The 15,587-nt window shown below is 37.1% G+C and overlaps 1 protein-coding gene across 1 annotated transcript; it reads right to left on the bottom strand.

Annotated features, from left to right (window-relative positions):
- Nucleotides 1-4,005: 4,005 nt before the first annotated feature.
- LOC110336077 (exocrine gland-secreted peptide 1-like) lies at nucleotides 4,006-9,452 on the bottom strand. Its single transcript, XM_021218490.1, has 3 exons — nucleotides 9,303-9,452; nucleotides 7,805-7,880; nucleotides 4,006-4,875 (listed from the first exon to the last, which is right to left on the bottom strand). Exons 2-3 carry the CDS (start codon nucleotides 7,871-7,873, stop codon nucleotides 4,504-4,506), a joined length of 441 nt encoding a protein of 146 aa, XP_021074149.1. The 5' UTR covers nucleotides 7,874-7,880; nucleotides 9,303-9,452; the 3' UTR covers nucleotides 4,006-4,503.
- Between the last annotated feature and the right edge of the window lie 6,135 nt (nucleotides 9,453-15,587).

Here is a 15,587-nt window from a genome sequence, read left to right as displayed (position 1 = left end):
CCATTCTCGAAAAACAAACAAACAAACAAACAAACAAACAAAAAAGTCTTAACATAATCATTCCTATTTGCCCCTTCCCACCAATAAATGGTCCTACTTCATCATCAGTATTTTTCACCAAATTCTATAGTTGGTGTAATCAATGAGTCTGTATTCACCTACTGTCACCTAAAGCCCTTATTTTTACAATAGATATTCACTTCCAGTGTTATGCAGTGTATGGTTTTTGATATGTGTGTTAATCGTATCCTCCAGTCAAGTATCAGGAAACATGTTTTCATTGCCTTTAAAGTGCCATAAGTTCTCCCTTATTTTTCCTCCCGTTTCATTGTTCCAAATTGTTTCCCATTTCCACAGTTTTTCCCAATGTTGAATATAATGTACTATGTCACTTCAACAGACTGTAATCTTTTATTTAATCATGTCCCAGTAATACTCTGTGTATTTCCTTAGCATGAGCACTATATTTGGTTTAGTACTGAATAACATTCAATTGTATAGACTAAGCACTACTCATTGAACCACTTGGCACTTGAAAGATATCCGGACTGCCTAGACATTTTGTCAGTTGTGAACCAAGATATTACACGTATCCACATAGAAGCTTTAGTGTTTTCAAAGAAAACTGCTTATTGCGTCATAGATTAGGACTACATGCTAGGTTTCATTAGAAATTGTCAAAAGTATTCACAAATGGCTTTGTGTTTTGCAATATCATCATAAATCAATTAGCTTTCTCACTGTATTACATTTTTCACAGCATTTAGCATGGCAGTATTTGGAGTTCACTCATCAAACCATGTATGCTACTTCATTTCAGTCTTTTAATTTTAAATTCCCTATGACATTTTCTCCAAGTAATATTGCCTGAGTCTTAGGTGTGGAAGTGGGCTCCATTGTTCTACATTTTTGTTTGTGGTATTTTTCTGTAGTGGTTTCTGTGCAAAGGGAAGTTTCCTGGCTGAATGGTGAAGAATACTCCTATTTAAAGGTGTAAGAACTAATGTTTATAGATTGTTAGGGAATATGCTGTCCTGTTCTTGAGAGCTTTTTTATTATGTTTATAATCTCTCTGTGTCTGTCTCTCTGTCTCTCTTTCTCTTTCTCTGTCTCTGTCTCTGTCTCTCCCTCTCCCTCCCCCCCCTCTCTCTCTGTGTGTGTGTGTGTGTGTGTGTGTGTGCGCGCGCGCGCGCCTGTGTCTGTTTGTGCATATGTCCATGTTTGAGTACCAATGTCTATGTGACTTTTGGTGTTTTGTGTTTTTTTTACCCAAATGTACAGAATAACATGGGAACAAACCTGGGTAATTCATTCTATCATGTTGAATTAACTCTTTAAAACCTTTAATATGTCCAGTTCTATTTGTTTTAATTCTTTTAAAATATATACATTTTTAAGTTGAAAAAATCCTTAAAATATGAAATATAACACATCCACTAAGAGGAAAGGGGCAAGTTCACAGGCAAGCTTCTGCTCAGCTTGCTTTCTCCATTTTTTGCAGTCCAGGATCTGATGTCCATGGACAGTTCTGCCAATAATCAAAATGAGTCTTCCAACATTAATGTAGTTAAAATAATACTACACAGGCATGCCTAGACATTCCAGAGGGTCAAGTAGACAATGAACACTGACTATCCCAGCTTCCTTGCATCCATTAGTTCAGACATGTTAGCATGTCCTTGTTTGTTTAGAATGAAACCTACTGGATCATGATGTATAATTTTTAAAATCTGTTCTTTAATTTGGCTTATAAGTATTTTGTTCAGAAAAAATCCTACTACTTGTCAGGTGCATTTGGCTGTTTCCTTTGTTGTTGATTTAAAATAGTTTTGATAGCTTCATACATGAGCTTTTACCTCATTTCTGCCCCTTCAAATTCCCCAGTATCTCCCGTCTCAAATTCATAAACTCTGCTTTCTTCAATGAACATACAATTTATTGAGTTCCTTTAGCATTGATTCTATGGACACGTGTTCAGGGCTAACAACATGAATGTGAATAAACTCACCAGAATCTCTCCATTAGAGGACACTTATTCTCCCTCAGCAGCCACTGACCATGTTTTAGGTTTTCTTTTAGTGTATGATTAACAGCTCTCCTAGATCATGTCATTATCATCAGTAGGAACTAATGTGGGCTAGAAGAACAGATTTGGTTTGAAGGTTCTGAAACACTGATCCCAAAGAAAGATGAATTTATTTTCTCTAAACTGTTTTTGGATATTTGTTCTGGTGAGAATAAAAAGTGACAGATGGTTTTTTTTTTTTTTTTTTTGCAATCAAAAAGAATCAACATGAAAATAAATAACCCAACAATCACAATAAATCCCATTGGTGCAGAATTTTAGCAAATAAAATGAAATTTAGTTTAAGCAACAGAGAATCTATACTGGAACAGAAAATGGTATCTTTTCAAGTGAGAAACTTGATGTAGTTATGCCTTCAGGGAAGACAGGAAAATTACACAGTTTTAATAAAAATAGTGCTACAGATTAGATTGCTGTTATTTCTCTAGAAGGTAGAGAGGAAGAATTGTATTTATATAAATGGCAAAGATTTTTGCATTCTGAACAGAATGTTTTAGAATGAGAACTATCTTCTACGTAACATAATCTTACTGATAATGTATATTGCTTCATATTTATTTGAACAAAGCTACTATTAGCAGATTTAAAATCTGTGATTTTTATTTTCCCAATTTATTTCCTGTCATAACATAACATATAAATATCTATGTTAAGAATTGTAAAATGCATATGAAGTTACAATTTAAAGTAGAGAAATCACAGTACAAAGTCTTCTCCTGTATAATGAAGCTTGGTAGATTCTACTCAGCTTGGCCAAGTACATAACTATCAATCAACTTAAAAAGTCAAAACATCATGGCCAATTTTTGTCTACAAATGGGGCACATGATATAAAGAATAACAAATTCAAATAGCATGGCTTCACCATCAATGGCTCTAAGAGACACAGTACTAGACTTTGAATCCTATATTTGATTTGAGGACCTTCCAGGATAAAAATATCAAAGAGTGTCAGTCTCTGAAGAGACTGTCACACTTTCAAACCTGACATTCAACTGCTCTAAAAGATATGCCTAGTGAAGTTTTAGGAGCAGTATTTGTTTACCAGGGCCCCAGAGTAGTTGTTTGTGAAGGAGCAGCCATTTGAAATCTAAATGTGAAGGCTGTTCTATTTACAAAGGCCTGTCTCCAGTAACAAGTACTTTAGCAGCCCCTTATCTGATTTTTTAAGAATTTAACTGACTTGAATGAATGTGAACACCCAGCTCAGCCTTGCTCTTCTTTTCCATGTGAAGAAATGAACATAAGTCTGCAAGACTGAGTTTGTCTCCATTCAGTCATAGATGAGAGAGGGTCTTATAAGACAAAGGCTCTCTGTAGGATGGCATTGGCATTGGATAGCTGCTGGAGCAGGGGGAGTCATTTACTTCAGTGGTTTATCCACTGGTTATTTGTCTTGTTCCTGGGATCACTTCATACATATGACCATGTGTTGAGGTAAATCTCCCAAATATGCTCCAGCAATGAGAACACACCACAGTTAATATGATTACATGCTTCGCGGCCAGATTGGACAGATCCACTGCTATACTACCATTTTCCACAGCTTAGAACTTGAGGTTTCTCCAGGCCACGTGCTTCTGCTTCACTTTTCTTCTTCTTCCTCTTCCTCTGCATCCTCTCCCTCTTCCATTCTACCCTTCTCTCTCTCCCTCACCTTCTGCTCCATCTTCCCTTTTATCTGCTCAATCATCAGCTCTCATTTATTTTGCAAATTAAGGTGGGAAGCAGGTTTACAGAAATCACCTGAGTACTGACTCATTCCTTGTTCACAGCCAATCACAGGAGAACAGAATTAACATCAAATATAATTCCCCAGGGCTATCCACAACAACCATGTGTTATACCTAGTGAACTTCCCAACAACAAAACAAAAAAAGCAAACAATTGAACAAACAAGGAAACAAAACAATAAAAGCAGGAGAGAGATTTATTGAGAAGATGACTTACAGTTCATGGGAGAAAGAGGTAATGGAGAGTGAAATGTGATTGTGAACAATGGGAAAAAATCAATATACTTAGTACTTTATAACTTCAAAGCTTTATAGTTCAAAGCATATGACATTTTCATTCCCATCTGATCAGACTACAGTGAGGAAGAGTGAGGAGCCCATGATGACTTTACTAGGAATCTTGCCATGAAGTAACATGTGCATTTAAAGAAAGGAAGTCTAGTCTCTTAGTTCTACCGTCATGATAATTTCTATCTGTGTGCTCCTTCCACTGCTATTTCAGAACCCTTTCTTTGCTGTCTCTGGTCGTTTTTTAGTATTTAATTGGAGGGAGAAGAAAGTTTATTGTGTTCAATAACAGTCCTGATCTTTGTTTGGGTGGTTAATAAGAGAGGTAATAGGACTTTTAAAAAGAGAATACTAAAAGCCAAAGCATGTTGGACACCAGGAGACTTGTAGTTAAATTTAATGGGAAGCCAAGGTCTTTTGCACTAAATCCAAGAATTCATCCAAACAAATGGTGACTTTGTGTTTAGAACTGTCTTCTTGGTGCCTAACTTTGGTCCCTTGAAGTCTACTGGCCATATGATTCAAGTTAACTGGGTCCACTTGATGCTTCTGAGTGCAACAGTTGCTCTGGGACATCTTGTTTTTAGACAGGATTAACTTGTGTTGATGAGCAGTGACCAAGTCTTCAACTTCAATGGAGGCACAGAGTACCTTCTCTGGGGCCTGTTTATTTTCTTTGCCTTGGTGATCAGTCTTGTCCAAGACAGCCTTCTGATTTGTCTTATGAGTAGAAGATATGGTGGATTCATTTTGAGTCTGTGTCAGTACCTGAGTGAGAGGAAATTATTTAGGACAAGTTTTCAATAAGAAACATAAACATAAAACCTACCCATTTGTATTTACACAAGATACAGTAAGATGAAAAGAGGCTGTAAGCTCATAATTTATCTAGACTTTGCAGAGATTACTTGCCTCTTACTCGCTTCCATGTCATTGAAGTTAGAGTGGGCTAGGCTAATGCAAGAGCCAGTATCCCACTCAGTACTCCACAAATACTAATTTTCAGACTTAGAACAAGTTATCCATGGTTACTCAACACAGAACTTTCAGATATTAGCAGAAAAATAAAATTTTATTTGGGGCGATTACAGTGATCTAGTAAACAACTCTTTCTTATTTGTTCAGTGTAGTGATAGAAATTCATCTGATGAGCTATTAGTACTGTTTCAAGTTAATGCTTTGCCTTATAGATATGTGTATATGGAAATCAAGTGCAGGATAGGACAATGCTTGTGAATTGTCTGAACAAGATCTAAGGAAGGTTGAATTTCCACAGTAGTGAGATGCTTTATGGGTTAGAGAAATACTTTAAGCATGTGTAAACAATCACAGAATCATTATATATTTTCTCTGATATTTCAAGATGAGTTAAACAGTTATTCCTTCTATCATGACAGAGGATTAATTAATTTTAATTTTTTTTAGTTATATCCTCAGAGACCTGACCATAGTGCACAGAAATATGTCCATATCTATCTTTGGATATGTTCCCAGGAACAGGGACCATTTGTGTGTGCTTGAAGAAATAGGCCTAAGACATTTATCAATTCTTTATAGAAAGAATTCACATGGTAGACATTTGTAGTACAGAATCCCTGTGATTTATCCAAGCAAACATTTTCATACACATTCAATTCCTCATATCTAACTCAAATGAAATATAAAGATAATTTATTTCAAAACTCCAAATGTGATTTTCTGATAGAAATGGTAATAATGATTTTCTACACATATACTATCTTGTTTTGTATTAAGAACTCTTCTGAAGAGATGTTGTTTGTAAGGGGAATTAGTGGAACTTTTATTAGGAAGGCAGACATTTAAAAATATTGATAATAATATATAAAAGATAACATCTTAAGGGTTCCTTTTGAGGGCGGGATGGAGCCAGCCTATCTCCACTATAAAAACAAACCTGTGCTGGAGATGTAGGAAAAATAGAAAAACAGCAGTGTATGAGGTATGCAGAAAGGTGGATGTAGAGACATGATGGTGTTAAGAAGAGAGAGAGAGAGAGAGACGACAATGATGCACATGCTGCCATTGCCCAATAGGGTTGGCACAATGATGTAAAGCTTATGCAGACACAGACTCAGCACCAGAACTTGATGACTAGCTGCAGGTTTCCCTTGGCTCTGGGAAATGAGGAAAAGTTTTCTTTCTGGATTGGGCATCCTCGAAGAACCACTGTAGGCCAGGATGTCACTTGTGATGGCTTTTCCTGGTTGTCAACTTTCCTATATCTGGAATGAACTACAATCCAGAAATAAAGGGCACACCTGTGATCCAGATCTTCAGAATGGAAGACACAGGCTTTTGACCTGAAACTTGACATGTAGATCTCGAGGTATAATGGACATGAAAATCTTAGGCCCAGGCAAGGTAGTACATGCCTTTAATCCCAGAAGACTGAAGCAAGCAGATCTCTAAATTCAAGGTCATCCTGGGACAAAGCAAGATCCAAATCCAGATGTGATGGCACACATCTTTAATCTGGACCACACCTTCTGCTCAATGACTACAGAAGGACATTGGATGAAGGAAGACTCACTCTAGGTTGCCTGCTTGTGCTTACTTTTGAGAATTTCTTCAGGATTCCAGCTTATACAGAATACCAGATGAAACAACTAACTCTGTGGGACTGAGCAACTACTGTTGATGTCTGCAGCCTGGGTTACCACCAAAGCCCATGTGAATTCCCATGATCAGGACTGTTGCCTGAAGCCATGTTAATACCTATGGGAGAGCTAGCCTACCACTTAGAAGCCCACAGCACTGAGGTATAGAGTAGGGCATAGGCAAGGGAGAACTGGCTCCACTCTCCCAGGCCAACTCACAACACTTCTCAGTTGATGGCTTCTGGCTTGGATGGAGGCAGAGAAAGACATCCTTCCTTTGGGGTTGGCCATTCCGAATTTGACTATGCTCCAGTAAATATATGGACCGTAAAAAATGGACTGTTTTTCCTTTCTAGGGGCAGGGGGAGATCATGGGAGAAGGAGACAAACAATGGAAGACTGGGAGATGAACATGATTGTTGGCATGATATGAGGTTCTGAATCAATCAATGAAAAAATAAGTAATAAATAATCAAATAAATAAACAGAAGCTAAACTAATCATGAAAACTGTTCAATATGAGTGAACAACATGTCACTGCATTTGATTAGGAGCCAGGTGCATGCTACAGAGGAAGAAGGGGTTGTCTCTTGAGATTTAGACAAATTTCACATGCTATCGTGATTAGCAGATAATTTTGGCTGTTGGTTCTTATATTCAACTTTATTTCAGAAAGGGTCCTTCATTTCCGGCTGGATTCTTCTGCTTCTGACTCACATTTCACAGTGGTATGATTGCAACTGAAGATGAGCTCAATAGAACTCACCTCTTAATGCTTTACTCACTGGCATGCCTCTCAAGCCCAATAATGTGCAACTTTGATGCCTACAAGTGTCATATATTTGTAGCACATCTGCCTCTTCAAGTGTCCAGTCCCCACGTGCCATTAGTGGGTATCATAGCTGACAAAGCTAGAGAGTGAAACCTTAGTCTCTATCTCTGTAGGCCTGTCATATGCTCCAAGACACAAATGAGAACACTGCAACCCACCATACTATCAGGATTTCTGTATTCTTATGTAATGTACTATTTTCCAAAATTGTCAGGTAGATTTGAGATAAATATTATGTAACACTCACCCTTCCATTAGTGTGCATTGATGGTAACAGCAGAGTTAGGAGAAAAAACATCACTGGTAAAGGAGTCATGCTGAAACTAAGCAAAGAAAAAGTCCTGGTTGAATTCAGNCATGTATGGAANTCAGGGGTAACCAACACATTCATAGAATAGATGCTAAAGAAANNCTGGTTGACAAATTCATTTACAAAATAATGGAAGAGTTGCCATGTGAGGTCGTTGTCATATCATTGTGCACACTTTGCCTCTAAATCACCTGACTGATATGCCTGATGGACCTGCAAAGGACAGAGAATTCCTAGGTTCTTTCTGCACAGGTCCAGTCCCCTGTACTCAGAAGGAAATTGTGAGGGAAAAATATTCAGTTTCTATATTTTTTGCTGTGTATCATCTCTTATTTTGCTACTTTCTGTTTATTGCTTACATCTGTACTGGATGTAAGTTAGGGTGCCAGGGTTGTGATTATACAGATATAATTATACCAAAGCCTTAGAAGTAGCATTTTGTGAAGAGCAATGGCAAAATTTACCAATATTTTCCATTAAACTTGAATTTATTTTTAATTTTCCCCTTCAATACAAAAATACAAACACAATGAATTGCATACCTATGCTATTCACACTCCATCTTTTGTTAGATGCGTTGTTTCCTATTTTCATTAAGGTTTAAACACCCACTGCTTATTGCACATATATCCCTTCTAAATTAGTCACTACATCCCTACATCCTTTAGACACTGCTAATGACCACTTAAAGATACATTCTTCTTTATTTTGGAACACATAAATGTCTTACTTAGTACATTAAACTTGTGTCTAATTTTGTATACTGTGTATGCATTAAAAATTCAAAAAAACCCTTTTAAATATAAAATTTGCTTTAAAATTTTATCAGTGACAATGGAGAACCATTATCCTCATTGATCTATTACATCATACATTTTTTTCTATCATTCCCTTCTCTTTCCTCCCTTCAAGTCCTCCCATGTACTCTCTAATGTTCTCTTTCAAGTTTACTGCCTGCTTTTCATTGCCGTTATGACTAAACTTTGAGTTAAGACATCCCCACAGGGAAATGAAATGTCCTGTTTGTTGGTCTTTACCAATCAGTGGCCAGGATCTAGAAAATACCTGGATCTATGTGGATCCTCAAGTCTCTGAAATGTCACTAGCCACTGCAATCTTAGCATTGCAAATACTGTCATCTTACCATGGAACTTGTTCTTACAATCCACATTCTTGGCATTAATACATTTTTTTTTTCTTTAACACTTAATCACTACTTATCTGGCTTACTGCCCTTGTCCTGTTTACTTCCTCCCATAGATCTTCTCTGCTTCCTCCTCCTCTTCTCCTCTGAGCATGCATGGCCCCCCTTTGTATCTCCCTTCCTACACCCTGTCACATCAAGTCTCTGGGAGGCTAGGCATTTCCTCTCCCACTGAGGTCAGACAAGGGAGCCCAGCTAATAGTACATATCCCAAGTACAGGCAACCGCTACCTTTTTCATAGGCTTTCAAATCAGGTCACTGTTGTGCAGGCTCCTGTGCCTTTCTCTATGCTTCTCAGAGTCTCCCACTTTTATTGGCTAGAGGGCGGGGCTTGTAATGTTTTGAGGCCAGAAGTAGTTCTGCATCACTGGCTATTGTTCTCAGCAGAGTTTTTGAGTGCAGAGTTTTTTGTTTGTGTGTGTGTGTGTGTGTGTGTGTGTGTGTGTGCATGCGTGCATGTGTGTTCTGCTTTTTTCTCATCAGAATATTTAACAGAGTAACATGGGATAGCACCCTTGAGTAATTTCTCAGAATCTCCTTGATGGGACAGTAATCCACTATTTAATTTTGTGTTATTTTTCTCCCCACATTAAAGCAAGATCTGTGGAGAGAATTTCCCTTTTGTCCACCTTTTGGTGTAGCACTTCTGGTCACAGTTTGATTTTTCCCATTATATCTGTATTAAGCAATACTTGTGTATTTTATCTAGTGGTTTTATTATTATTATTATTATTCTACATTTTACTGCCATGCACCCTTGCATTTCTCATGTTTTTTATTACATGGAGTTGTTTCCTGTTTTTTTCTGATTTATAATGCCTTAATAGAGAATTGCTTGCCTCTATTCTACTATCTTTATAAACACTTTTGGAAAATAAGAATTACTTATTTCTGACATTATTAGTGAGTCTGGATACTTCATAGACACGTGGCTCTGATTTGATACTTCATTGTCATAATATGAAAGATCCATGGGAAAATAAAACAGAATTGGAGGGATGGAAAAGTCTGATAGAGTATAAAAAGTATTTTGCAGGAAATAAAAAAAAATGTTTTCATTGAGCTAAGAAAAACTATTATTATTTGTTTGTTTCAAAATATTTTTATCATGTTGGAGTTTCCTAGATTTAAACAAAACTGGAGACATTACATTAAAGTTCTAAACACTCCCCACTTACCTCTTACTTCCTTCTGTGGTCCCAAGTCAGTGAAACCTAAACCTTGCCTATGTGTCTTCTCCCCATCTCTTGCCTGCTGGCATCTCTATTTATCAAGCAGAATTAATTGGGACAAGGGTCCCTTAGCATTCTGGCAGACTTCAAATCTTAGAGGTAAGTCCTTAGCATTAAAATAAATAGTGAAAGACAAAAGCCTCAATATTACATGGGGAACTATGGTAACTTACAAGCTTCTTAGGAGAAAGATATAGAAGACACTGGGCCTGGCTTGAACATTTGAAACTCCAAAGGCCTCCTGAATGACAAACAGCCTCCAACAAGGCCATGGCCCCTAATCTATGCAAGGTAGTACCATGTCAAATTGATCAAGCATTTAAATATATGAGTTTATTGAGAACATTCCTACTGAAACTACCACAATTTTCCTACACTGTATTTTCATCAATTTTTAAAAGAGATTTATTCAACCCCTTTTTAAGGATCTCTACCATATTGATTACTGCTGTTTTCAAATCTCTCTCTCTCCTCTCTCCTCTCTCCTCTCTCCTCTCTCTCTCTCTCTCTCTCTCTCTCTCTCTCTCTCTCTCTCTCTCTCTCTCTCTCTCTCTCTCTCTCTGTGTGTGTGTGTGTGTGCATGTTTCAGGTATGTTGAAATAATCAGGATCTGCCATCCTAAGGTTTCTGGGCTCTAGTAGAGACATATTATCCTGGATCTTATTCTGTTTTTACATTGGTATCTAGGCAACTAGGTTTGGGAAGTGTGTAAATCTATGTGCTGATAAATCTTGTCTTTTTTGAGTGTCTATTTTATTCTTGTTTTCTGTTTCCTCTCTGATTTTTAGTACAGCATTGAGGCTGTGCATTGCAAAGTAGATGATTCTTCTGGGGTTCTGATACATGTAGTCACTGGGTTTCCAGGTAAAATGTGTTTCTGGGTACTAGGAGGTGAAACTTAGAAATGGGGATGGGATGGAAGGCATTCATGGGGTTCACAGGAGGGAGGAAAACAGGGTCTTCCACTATGAACTGTTTAGCTCTCTTGGAATGGAAGTGAGAGGGAAGGGAGGACATAGCAGGAGGTCTGCTGTCGAAATGGGAATGGGATTGAGGCATTGGAAGTCATGGAGGAATGGAGGGAGATATGATTATGAGCCGTTAGCCCTCTTGTTTTCCTGGAAAACCTGGCCTTTGGGCCCCAGAGAGTGCCTGCTGGAATTGTAGAGTCCAGGACAATGGAGTGGGTTGTAGAAGGAAGTTTAGAAAGAAAGATCGTAATGATCTACTGGAGACTGTGTCAAGGGAGAAGGGAGGCTGCATCGGTCTAGGAAGAGACCTGTCGCAGGTCTAGGAAGAGATAGGGAGACTAAATTTGGATAAACAGAGGGAGATGTGAAGATATACATTTAACCTACTTGCTTCCTTGGCCATAGGAATCTATGGATTCTTAATGAGTGCAGGCTGAAAAAAAAAAAAAACCCCAAGGAATTAGGGGAGGGAGGGGAAACTCCTTGGTGTCTGCAAGATGCACAGGGAGGGAGGTAGTAGCAGGTATTTTGCAGTGCTGGGGATAAGATTGGAACATTGGAATTGGAGAAGCAGAAGGAGATCTGAAGATCTGCAGTTATCCTACTTGTTTCCCTGGTAGTAGGGGCTTGCATGTTTTCTAGAAGGGTCTGTTCTTTCTGTGGCCACAGTTGCCCTCAGTTGACTGCACCACCTTTCACAGTAGGAGAATTGCCTTGAATACAAGTTTTATATCTCAATTCAACTTTTAATGTGTAATGGTTGACACGTGTCTATACATGTGGTTCATGTCTCTTTTCAAGTGTTCATTCCTCATGTGTCACTGCTAGGAACCATAGCTGCCAGTGGTGGAGAGCACAAACTTACTCTCTTAACACAATTGCATTCTTTAGTGCTCTAACCCCTCATGAAAATGCTGTCACCTATCACATTCTCAGGATTTCTCCACTCTCATCTATTGTACCCTTTCACAAAATTGTCAGAACTGAAATAATTATTCACTTTAAACTTACCCTTCCTTCAGTAAGCACAGATGACCTACAGAGTTAGAGAACGATGCCATGGTTTAAACTAATCAATGAGAAAGTTCTCCTTGAAGTAAACAGTACTTGGGCCTGAAAGGTGATAAACACATAGATAGAATATATGTAGAAGCAACTCTGTGTGACAATTCTTTAACAATATTAGGAAAGAGATGCCTTGTTGGTGTCAATGTATTCCTATTGTGCCCACCATGCCTTTATTTAGGATGATACATAAACTAAAATACTTGACTGACGTTCATGATATATATTTGCAAAGACTAGAGAATTTCTTTCTTGACAGGTCTACTTCTGTGTCTTTAGAAAGGGAAATTTGAAAAGAAAATAGAGATCTAATTTCATTTTTATGAAAGGTTCTTTATTGCTATGTACTCTCTCTTATATTGCTGCTTTCTATTTATAGATTTCATCTATATCAAACATGAATCAGAATGCCAGGGTTAGGATTATGAAGATATAAATATTACGACAAAAACATGCAGAGTTAATATTTTGTGAGTAGCAATTGAAAGTTCTGCTAGTTTTTCTGATAATATCAAATTTCATTTTTTCTTTAATAAGATAATGCAAACATAATTAATGAAATGAATATCTAGTTGACTTAAGCTCTCCCAATCCATCTTTTGTTGAATGGGTTGTTTCACAACGTTATTAAGTTTTAAACACTTTCTATTAATTGCTTGTAACGACCCTCTTAAATGATTCAGCTAGTCCTATATCCTTTAGATGCTGCTAAAGACCACTTAGTATGTGCTTCATGAGTCATACTGCCTGAATGTATATAAATGATTTATCTTTTATATTGAAGGTATGGCATTTTTTATACTGTGCTTATATTCAAAATTGTCAAAATGATTTTTAAATATATCTTTTGCTTAAAGTTGTTACATGGCTTAATGAAAACGTAGAGTCAAATTCAGCCACTATCTAAAGGGACACTTTACACATAAAAAAAATGTATGATTTCCCCCTTCTATTTCTTCTCTTCTAGCACTTCCATGTTCTCTGTAATGTTCTTTCATACTTATTGCCTGTTTACTTCATTGTAATTTATGATTAAAATTTGAGTTAAAATATCCCCGAAGAGATCTGTAATGTCTTTTCCTTGTTCTTTGTACATAGACACCAGTCACTGCCCAGAATCTCGAAAACATTTAAGATTACCATGCATCTTCACTCAGTGTCTAAACCTTCCAGAGTGACAGCCTTTATTCGGTGCTTGGTAGTCAGTAAAAAGTGAGTTTGCAAATAATGTTACTCCTCCCTTGACATTTGCTTTAGTGTCTAAAGTTTAGGCAAAATACAGCCTCATTCTTCTTAATCATGGACAGATGAGGAAATGCATTTGATTTGGGTTTTTTAGTCAGTAGTAAGGTATGCTTTTCTATATTTAAACCTGATCATTTTTAATTATTAGCATTGCTGGCAAGCCCTCAATTTCCCATATATTTCCAAGACTAAGACTTAGATGTGTCAGTAGCCACTGCAGTCTTACATACTGCCATCTTACCATAGAACCTGCTTTCATGTTTCACATTCATAGTTCCAGTTGCTTGCTGTGTTCACTGGATCATATTTTAGAGTTTTATTAGAGATTGCCAAAATGCATCCTGCATGGCTTTATGTTTTGCAATATCATCATAAATTAATTAGCTTCCCTGTCATACTGTTCTTCACTAAATTTAACTGGGCAGTATTTGGAGTTTGTGGATTCAAGCCTTTATGTTGTTTCATTTCTTTCTTTTAATTTTCAACTCCCCAGAGCTTTTTCTCTGATTAGTATTCTCTGAGCCTTAGGTGTGAGACTCGACTCCACCACTGTGCAATTTGATTGGTTAAGGTTTTCTGCAGTGGATTCTGCAAAGAGAAGTGTCCTTAATAGAGAGTGAAAACTACTGTCATTTGTAGTTTATGAACTAGTGTTTATCAACTGTTGATAAAGAGTGTGCTGCTCTGTCACTGATGCTTTTTTATAATTGCACATCATCTGAGTATTTTGTTTTCAATTTTTAATCACATTTCAAATTTTGTTCACTTGTGAGTGTTGTGTGTTTTGTGAAATTGTGTGTGTGTGTGTATGCAAGTATGTATGTGTGTGTGGATGTTTTCATTTCTATATGCAAATGTCTGTGTGATTGTTGAGGTCTTATGATTTCATATCTAAATGTGGCAAAAAATAAATGACTGAACCTGGTTATTTCATTTCATCAGGTAGGATTCTTTAAACCCTTCAATATGACCTTTTAAAACTTTTTAAAATTTTGTTTTAAAAACATACTTGCTTATGTAGAAAAAAAAGTCTTCAAAACACAGAATACCACACATCCAGTAAGAGGAAAGGGGCAAGTACAAAGACAGGCTTCTGCTCTCCTTGCTTTCTTGATTTTATGCAGTCTAGGATCTCATGTCCATGGATGGTCCTGCCCATAATCAACATGAGTCTTCTAACATCAATAAATGTAGTTAAAATAATCTCACACAAGCATGATTAGAGGCATATCACCTGGGGGTTCTTGAACCTCTCTAGTTTACCATTAAGAATATCACAGCTTTATTACATCCATTAGTTTGACTTTTTGAAACATCCTTGCTTTGTTGGAATGAAATTAATTGGGTTATGATGTATAATTTAAAAAAATACGTTGCATTTGCTTCACAAGTGTTTTGTTTGGGATAATTCCAGTATTTGTGAAGTGTATTGGGCTCTTTCTTTTGTTGTTACTTTAAAATATCTTTTATACCAGAGACACTGAAATTGATAGAGGAGAAAGTGGGGAAAAGCCTCAAAGAGCACAGGGAAAAAATTCTAAACAGAATAGCAATGGCTTGTGCTGTAAAATCAAGAATTGACAAATGGGACTTCATAAAATTGCAAAGCTTCTGAAAGGCAAAAGACACTGTCAACAAGACAAAAGGGCCACCAACAGATTGGGAAAGGATTTTTACCAATCCTAAATCTGATAGATGACTAATATCCAATATATACAAAGAGCTCAGGAAGCTGGACCTTAGAAATTCAAATAACCCCATTAAAAAATGGGGTACAGAGCTAAATAAAGAATTCTCAACTGAGGAATACCAAATGGCTAAGAAACACCTGAAAAAATATTCAACATCCTTAATCATCAGGGAAATGCAAATCAAAACAACCCTGAGATACCATCTCACTCCAGTCAGAATGGCTAAGGTTAAAAATTCCGGTGACAGCAGATGTTGGCAAGGATGTGGAGAAAGAGGAACACTCCTCCATTGCTGGTAGGATTGCAAGCTT

This window comes from Mus pahari, chromosome 18 (genome assembly GCF_900095145.1).
Source record: "Mus pahari chromosome 18, PAHARI_EIJ_v1.1, whole genome shotgun sequence".
Taxonomy (NCBI): Eukaryota; Metazoa; Chordata; class Mammalia; order Rodentia; family Muridae; genus Mus; species Mus pahari.
Note: the sequence above shows the minus strand (reverse complement) of the source record. Positions and strands in the feature narration are given on the sequence as shown.